General features: G+C 34.1%; 1 protein-coding gene across 1 annotated transcript; it reads right to left on the bottom strand.

The window, feature by feature from the left end:
- Positions 1–615: 615 nt before the first annotated feature.
- LOC107923002 (ent-copalyl diphosphate synthase, chloroplastic-like) lies at positions 616–7,917 on the bottom strand. Its single transcript, NM_001327215.1, is given in 15 exon segments — positions 616–855; positions 1,288–1,482; positions 1,711–1,834; positions 2,189–2,443; positions 2,526–2,624; positions 3,234–3,349; positions 5,071–5,297; positions 5,401–5,513; positions 5,592–5,712; positions 5,820–6,034; positions 6,216–6,399; positions 6,511–6,814; positions 6,953–7,041; positions 7,178–7,264; positions 7,821–7,917. Coding segments are annotated over 15 exon segments (2,466 nt in total).
- Between the last annotated feature and the right edge of the window lie 583 nt (positions 7,918–8,500).

Raw genomic sequence — 8,500 nt, 5'->3', positions numbered from 1 at the left:
CTTTGGTTTTCTTTTCTCTTAACCGATACTCTCTTCATATCTAGCTAGATTGAGGAATGTCACAATTAAGACCATAATTATATTCATTTCATTGATGTCGGTGGGTGGAAAGAGATAGAGAGGGACATATAAGCATGCTTTATTTGGTAAAATCTATATGTTTTACCAATACCAATGTTGTTCAAAATCAGATTATACTTTTTCTAGCTTTATACTAATCATCAATTGTTGATAAAATATTTCTTTTTCCCTTTTGGGTTTTGCAAATGATAAAATTAATGTTCATTTTTGGGTATTGCCATTTCATTTATCACTGACTTTTTCAAGTGATGGAATTAATAAGCTGACAAACCAGATATTTTGTATAGTAATTCGACCAAAAAAGGATCTTGTCAAAGGCAAGGAGCCATTGCTTTTTATCATTGTCTATTTCTTTTACTTCAAAACTAAAAAGATTTGCTACTTTTTTTTCTGTCGCCCTTGAAATCATATTATATATATATTTTTTATTTATATACTACTACATTTTTTACAGCCTGCTTTACACATAAATGGAGTTAATGGTGATCATCATATCTACCTTAAAAAAAGGGGGAATTTGATATGATGATGAGATCAGCGTACTTTCTCAAAGAGTACTTTAGCAATATGAAATGTGATGGTGTCTAAGTCACAGTGTGCAGCATAGTAAAAACTCCGTGCCACCGTAAGAAATGTTTGCTTGAATTCTGAGTTTTGGTCATCAGCGGCCGAGGGATTTTGCAGTACTAACTGAACGAGCTCTTGCATGTTGGAATCTATTTCCCGGGTTATGTTGTTCTCTGTTTCATTATTGTAGCAGCCATTGACGTGCACCTGAAACAGTTGACGGTAAAAGTAATTAAATATGCATGAAGCCGTATGGGTATGTTGCTTAGTTCTTAGAGTCGAAATGGAATGAGATATTTATGCAGCAGAAGACCAAAATTAATCATATCCCATGCAACAAATATTCAAATTTAGTGGATATCATACCATCCCTTAAAGATAGTTGCATGCATCGGGATTAGATTCACTTGGTATATATAAGTGGGCATGTTATACTCATTTCATTATAATTGTAAAACGAATAATGGTTTAAGCGTTCCCATTGGGAGTCTTCATGGAATCCACTTAGAGGGGGAGCCCGTCAATTCAGCAACACACAGGGATTTATACCAATGACAGTGACAATGAGATTTTCTTATCGGATTATAATGAAATGAAAGATGGTAAAAGAATGGGGACAATGTTGTTGAGGCAACTGACCTTTAGCATTTGGCGATGATAAAGCTGATGGCAAACTGAATTTGTGAGGCTGGAGAGTGGGTCGTATCGGGGATGAGACAACAGTTCGTCCAAGGACCAACGGCCAGAGCTGAGGTTGATGGTCTGCACCACTAACTCTGCGAGTCCTCGGTGCCTATCACCATCCTCCACCCACATCAGCATCCACTTTTCCCACTGTTTACACAGATAAAAAAAATAGATAAATTAGAAAGCTTAAAAAATTAACACCACTGATATATATTTTTTTTACTCAAAAGATTTACTGTTTACAACTGCATGTGAAAGTTACTGTAGCTATATCCCATGTCTCAAAAGTGTAGATACTTTTGAGAAGGGGGGGTGTTAATGATTGAATGAAAAATGGTCCATGGTGCAGGCTATGGGGATAAAATGATTACTTACAGCACGGCGAATGCTGCAGCTAATGTCTCGACCATGAGCCACAAGTGCGTCCAATGATAGATGGTTCAGGGTCCGAAGCAAGATGTCTATCATCTTCTGAATTGTCCTGTTTGAGTCCAACTTCCTACAACAAAAATCACATGTAAGCATCACTTCTTTTGTCAGCCTTTCTTCCACTCCAACACATTGACCCTACTGCCCCTACATCACTGCCTTTCGTTAAAGTACACTGTGTCTTTTTCTTTTATTGACCAGTGTTTCAGTACATATTTTACTTTGTACCCAAAATTCTTTTGTCGACGCTACAAATAAAACCTATCCCTCTCTTCAAGGGAATCAATTATTGTTTTTGTTTTTGAGATGGGGAATCAATTGGTTTAATCGTCCATTAAGGGTGAAAAATTAAAAACAGTTTTTGAGTGTATGATGATGAATTAATTACAATAAACATGCATCCATTCATAACTTAATTAATTACCTCGCATTAATGTGGCCAAATCGTGCATCAACAACAGTTCTGAAGACTAGGAGGAAAGAATTCCTAAGGTCCTTAGGTTTCCTTGCATTGTCAAAAGAAGAGGAGATGGTGTCGACCAAGAAAGCGGTCTTAGCCCAAGCCAGCCGCTCTTGCGACCTTTCAAGCTCGAATATGCTGGCTGCCGCCATAAAATAAGTTAAGAGAAGAGATCTACGGGTCACCCCAAAATCAGCCAGACCCATTTCCGAGTACCACCTGCTCAATATATAAACAGTACTTCCTCATTAACTATAATTGAGCAAGCAGGGGAATCATGATTGGATATATTTTTACTTACTTTTGCATACTATCCCATTCCATCCTATGCAAAGCTTGGCAATTATTGTAGTCTTGTTTTGCAAGATCAAGGAACACATTATTGTTCACATACCGCATCCTGCATGAGATCAAAAGATCAAGAGGCTTCTTTTTGGTGGAGCCAGCCAAAAAAGCTGTATTAATGATGATTAATGAATCTAATTTCTTTAATTTAAACATGAAGCATGCACACTAATAATAGCATTTGCATTAAAGAAAATAGTACTATCTAGGAGTATCACTACATTAATTAAGTAATCATGCCACGTTGCGAAACCAAACAAAGAAGATATCTTAAACAATATTCGAGTGGACCCCCAACTTAGTTGGTCTGAGACAGCCGAGATTATGACACAAATTAAGGCAACAAATTGAACTTGATGATGACAAATATGACCAAGAACCGTGCTAGGTTTCCCTCGACATTCCAAAATGTCTAAAGCCAAAGCTGACTTGCTTTCTTTGTTGTTTTAATTTTGAATTTCTTTTCACAAACAAGGAAACGAATGATGTCATTACCTAACTTTAGTTCTATGCAAGAATCATAATATGATGTTAGTTTGGTTGTTTTCACTTTAAAGAAAAGGTAGATAGTAAAAACATTAACAAAAATATTTTATTTTCCTATTTCATTTACTTTTTGTCTTACTCTATACACATTTTTATATTATAAAGAAGAAAAAGTTACCTGTAAAGAGTTTTTCCAATCCACACATCATCTTCACCTCCATATTGTTCTATGTAAAACCTTGTTTCAACTCTAGGCAGGCTTGCATACCATGGGAGATTCAATGCCAACCCAACCTGTTTATGTAATTCATTAAAATTTTACTACTCCATCATAAATTAACCATCTAAATCATATTTCACTTTCTTCTTTTACCCGAAAAAATATGGTTAAAATAAATTAATTAATTTATAAAAGGTGGTTTTACAACTATCACTTCCTCCCAAAAAAGCCATTATGCAAATTGCAAAATGCTGCTCATAGTGTGCCCCCCATAAATAGCCAAAATAAACATGCATGAACATATATATAATATTAGTGTGTTAGCTGTCTTAAGCGTGAGTATTCTTTGCTGTTATTTGATGATGACCCTTTTGAAGTGCTTCGCCCCCTTGTTTATTAGATATATGAATTTTAAGTATTAGTTGTTTTTTTTTTCATTTGGAAAATCTATGTGGCATGTTGTTAAATTTATGCCTGGTTGGTCGGACTGCAAACGAGAACTTGTAGCATTATAAATTGCCCTAACTTCAAAGACACACACACATTGGGCATGAACCAAAACAAAAAGAGGAAGAAATAAAGAGACAAAGTGCCGACTAATCACAAATAGTAGAAGAGATTTAATAAAGAGAGAATCAAATCAAATCAAAAAAAGTAGCCTCTATATGTTCTACTATTTTATTTGGATTTAAAGAGCTTTTTATGGAATATAGAAAAAGAAGTTCCATCCATGAACAAAACAAACAACTTTGCACTGCATATATTTAGTAATATGAGAAGTGTCCAATGGATGGATCTAAGTTAGGTTACGTCTGAATAGGAAAAAAAAAGTTTGAAATTTTCCATTTCCATTTATTATTAAAAAATTGTTTACTCCAAAATTCACTTTAGGGTCGGTCAATTTCGAATTAAACCTATTAGATCAAACAAGAAAGACGGAGTTCAAATATTTAAATATTGCCACCGTTGGGGGAGACTCAAGAAAATAAAGAAAGAATATTGGCAGTTATGATAAAAATTAAAACGAGCAACCAAAAAAACAAAAAAGGAAGATTGCAAAAGCTTAATAACGTTGGTTAGTTGATGTAAAAAGGGAAATTACACCCAATGTTACTACACTATTAGAAAATTTATATTTTCATCACTCATCTTCAAAAGTTACAAAATAATCTTTGAACTATTCAATAGCTTTCACTTAAATTACTAAATTATTCCAAAATTTTCATTTAAGTCGTTGGTTGTTAAAACTTTTTTTAGAGTCCGGCTAATGAGCTCCAAATGACAATTTGATGATCGATAAGGTGGACCAAAACCCATCAACGAGTAGAAGAACGTATTTTAGGTCTAAGTCAATTTAATTATTAGTGTTAGAGATCAAAGAAAAAAATTATTTTGATTTGCAAATATGTGACTTTAAAGCTATTTCATAAATAAATAAATAAAAACAAACTATAGAATAGAAAATGAATGAGAGGTTTCGCTTTATGCAAATAATTTTAATAGAAAAAATTGTATAATAATGACTTTATCAGCATTGTGATTTAAATAAAATTTTTTGAATAATTTAATAATTATTTTGTAACTTTTAAATAATTTAATAACCATTTTGTATTTTTTTAAGTTAAATAATCAGAAACATAAACTTATTAATAATTTAATGAATTGGTTGTAGTACAGGGAAAAGGAAAAATAAAAGTGATACGTGTAGTTGGAGGTATTTGCTAGCGGGAACAAAGAAATAGCAACCGAAATGTAGGAAAGGAAATGAAATAATAAAAAGGAGAACAGATATTACCTCACCAGGTAAGTCTTTGGTAATGATCCATTTGTCTAATAATTCATCAGCCGCTTGTTTTTGTGTTAAAAATTTGGATGAAAAGCGCTTGGCATCCTCAAGAATCTTTTCTCCAGGGAACAGCACCTGGGAAGCCCTATACAGGTTGAAAATCCCGGTTATGGCTTGGTTGGACTGCCCCACAAAGCAGAAGAACTCCCCGCCTTTCTCAAAATGTCGGAACACATCTGTTTCATTTCATGTAATCAAATCCAAGGATATCGGGTATTCAAAAATAATAACTCCATTTGCAGAGAATAGGGATAGTGGTCCAAAGCAAAGCTTATATACCTGAAGAAACCTCGTATCCATGTACCCTTAGTAACCTAAACCCCATGGCCGTGTCGTCAATGTCATAAACCCGAGTGTTTCTTGCCCAGGAAATTCCATCTTCAGTCCAGTATCTGATATTTTTAAGACACTGATGATGTCAGTATTGGGGGAGTAAATTTTGCTCATATAATTTACATGCGGGCCCATACCTATAAACGTAATCTAGGCATTCTTTAATTTCTGGGTGGAAATATCTTGAAATCCCAAGGCGTTGCAAGCGGTCGACAGTCCAAATATGTTCAAACAGGTCAACCGGATACACATTGGGGACTACATAATTTAAGTTAATATTAAAGTTCAAAATAACATGCACAGCAAAAGGTGATATATTACCAAATATGACTAGACAAAACAGGCAATAAACTAGTTTAAATTACCTCCCCCATTGAATCTTTGAACAGTTTTCATTAAATATCTGAGGCAATTCTCATCTTTGGTTTGCATGAGTGCGAAGGCAGTGGAGGATGGCGAGAACAAGAAAGACCCATCTATGCACTGCAACTTCAAAAGCTTTTCCCAGTCCAAGTCTGGCATCCCTTCAAGGCTATGGAGTAGTGTTGTGGGTACATTATGCATTATCTCCTTTGGTATCCTATCCCACACGCACAATGATTACGTTACATACATATATGTAAAGATCATGACCAACGGGTCCTACACTTTCTATATTCAAGTAAATTAAAGATAAGGCTGCTTTTCTAGTAAATTGGTGAAAAGCAAGCAACATAATAATTGTGGAAGCTTGGGAATTTGAGTTGTCTAAAAATCAATACCTTGTGAGCTTTAGATCTCTCTTTGCATAGATGTCTTTAAAGACAGGGGAGTCATACGGTACTTCAATGTGTAAACTTCGAGCTATCTCCAGAAGCGAAGGAAAAGCCACTTCAAACCCGATTGGCATGTGCTCCTCACTCTCGTTTTCGAGTTTGCTTATATTATCTTTGAAAAACGACACCCCTGATTACCATTCATATTTAAAACAATAAAATTAAGGACAAAATCCGATAAAGAATAATCCTGGATTTGATTCTTCTGTCTTTGTTTTATAGCAAAATATTTTTACCACACCTTTCTGGCATTTGTCAGGATGAATACCCCATGTTTTCAAGGCAATAACACAAGCTAAAGTGTTGATCAGACGATCATGTGCCATGAATATTTGTCTATCGCCCCAGGATCCATCGGGGAGCTGATTGTTAGCGATCCATTCGAGGCTGGATGGAAACTGAGGAGCACCGCTACCGCTAACGTCTTCAACCAGAGCAACCCAGGCTGTGTCATAAGCTGAGCTACTTATCTCTCCATCCTCCATGGAACCCAGCATCGACTTAATGGTGTCCACACGTTCCTTTACCTTATTCGACTCATAAACCTTTTTTTTTTTTCGGATAAAATAAAAATCACATCACCATATCTACAAAGCACTCACTGCTTATGATTATATGTAATGAATTAAAAATACAAAATGAAAAAGAAAAGTGTTTGGGTGTTGGTGAAATAATATATTCACCTTAAGAGCTCCCTCTTCTTCTATGTCATCATCCACAATCTCCTTCCACTTTATAACTGGCAGACCATTTTGAAACACGCCAGCATATTCTGCACATTAATATTACTCACTGTTAAATATATCGAATTTGTTGGTAATTATACAGAAAAAAAAATTAAAAATGCAAAATGTTGAAATTGGAATTAAGTAAAAAATGTTGAAATTGGAATTAAGTAAACATCGTACCTTGAGTGCGGGGTTTGGATATAGCTCTGCATAAGGGCCGAATATCAACGTTATCGCCTTTGTCTTTACCCCATAACGGCCAAATGCCTGTAGTTAAATTAAAATATTAGATTATTTTTACATAATCATGTACATGTACAATTTATACACTTTAATTACATTTCTAGACATCAGCGATGGCTAATTTACCCACTTTTAATCTAATGTTTTCTTTTTAAAAAGGACAAATAATATGGACAACATGTAGTTATGAACTTAAAACGGCCAAATTGAAGCTTCATTCTTTAAAGTAAATATAATAAACTGAGGTAAAAAAATAAAAATCTCAAGTAAAACATAATCCATGTCTTTGTCTCTCCATCAGAAACAATAAGTATTGCATGATAAGACAGAAATGTTGTGGTTTTTGCATCCCAGAATTTCAATGTAAAAGACAATCAATCCAATTACTATGAATTCTGCAAGAGAAACCAAAAAGAATGAAAGATCCCTGTTGCAGAAACCAAAATCCTAAAGGAAAAGGGAGATTAAGAAACAAATGATAAAAGAAAAAAAAACAGTGAGTCTGAATTCCCCTTTGCTCCTAGTGAGAAAAGGTGGTGATAAAATGAATATGTTTTTTTTTTATTTAGATTAGACATACCTGCAAAGGGTAAGGGAGGATGATATTGATTATCGGAGAAGGAAACTATAGAAGAAGGAGAGGAGGAGGGGAGGGAGAGGAAGGAATGGGAAAACATGTTTATGGTAAGGAGTGGAAGGGAGAGAGGAGAGACAGGTAAATAGGATTGGAGTACAAACTAAACTCAGTCTCGGCATTTAAAAAATAAAGAGAATGAAGGGGAAGCAGACAGAAACGACTTCCCAATGGATTCCCGCAAGCGGGTGCATGGGATCGTCCATATCTATGGAACCGAGGGGCACTCCTGTCCTTCTCCTTTTCCTCCCTCTCCTCTCTTCTTTTAAGGCGAACACAACAATAAACAAATAGCATATTTTTGTTTATTTATTAAGCTAAATAAATTAATATAAGTAAGATTTTTAAACTCTTTTATTAAATAAATTAATTATAAATAAAATTTATTCAATTTATTTAAATTCATAAATAAACTCGTTTATGTGAGTTTAAAACTCATTAAAAACTTGCTTATTGATTCATTAATATATTTATAAAATTATTATGGTTTGGATTTTTATTTATTTATAATATAATTATTAATATTTATATTTAATTATTTTATATTTATATATATGTTTAATTATTGTTTGTAACTACTCATAAACATGTTCACTTAACTTAAACGAATAAATAATTTATCACAA

This window comes from Gossypium hirsutum, chromosome A11 (assembly GCF_007990345.1).
Source record: "Gossypium hirsutum isolate 1008001.06 chromosome A11, Gossypium_hirsutum_v2.1, whole genome shotgun sequence".
In the NCBI taxonomy this organism is placed as follows: domain Eukaryota; kingdom Viridiplantae; phylum Streptophyta; class Magnoliopsida; order Malvales; family Malvaceae; genus Gossypium; species Gossypium hirsutum.
The sequence above is the reverse complement of the archived record's forward strand: the minus strand, read 5'-3'. Positions and strand labels throughout refer to the sequence as shown.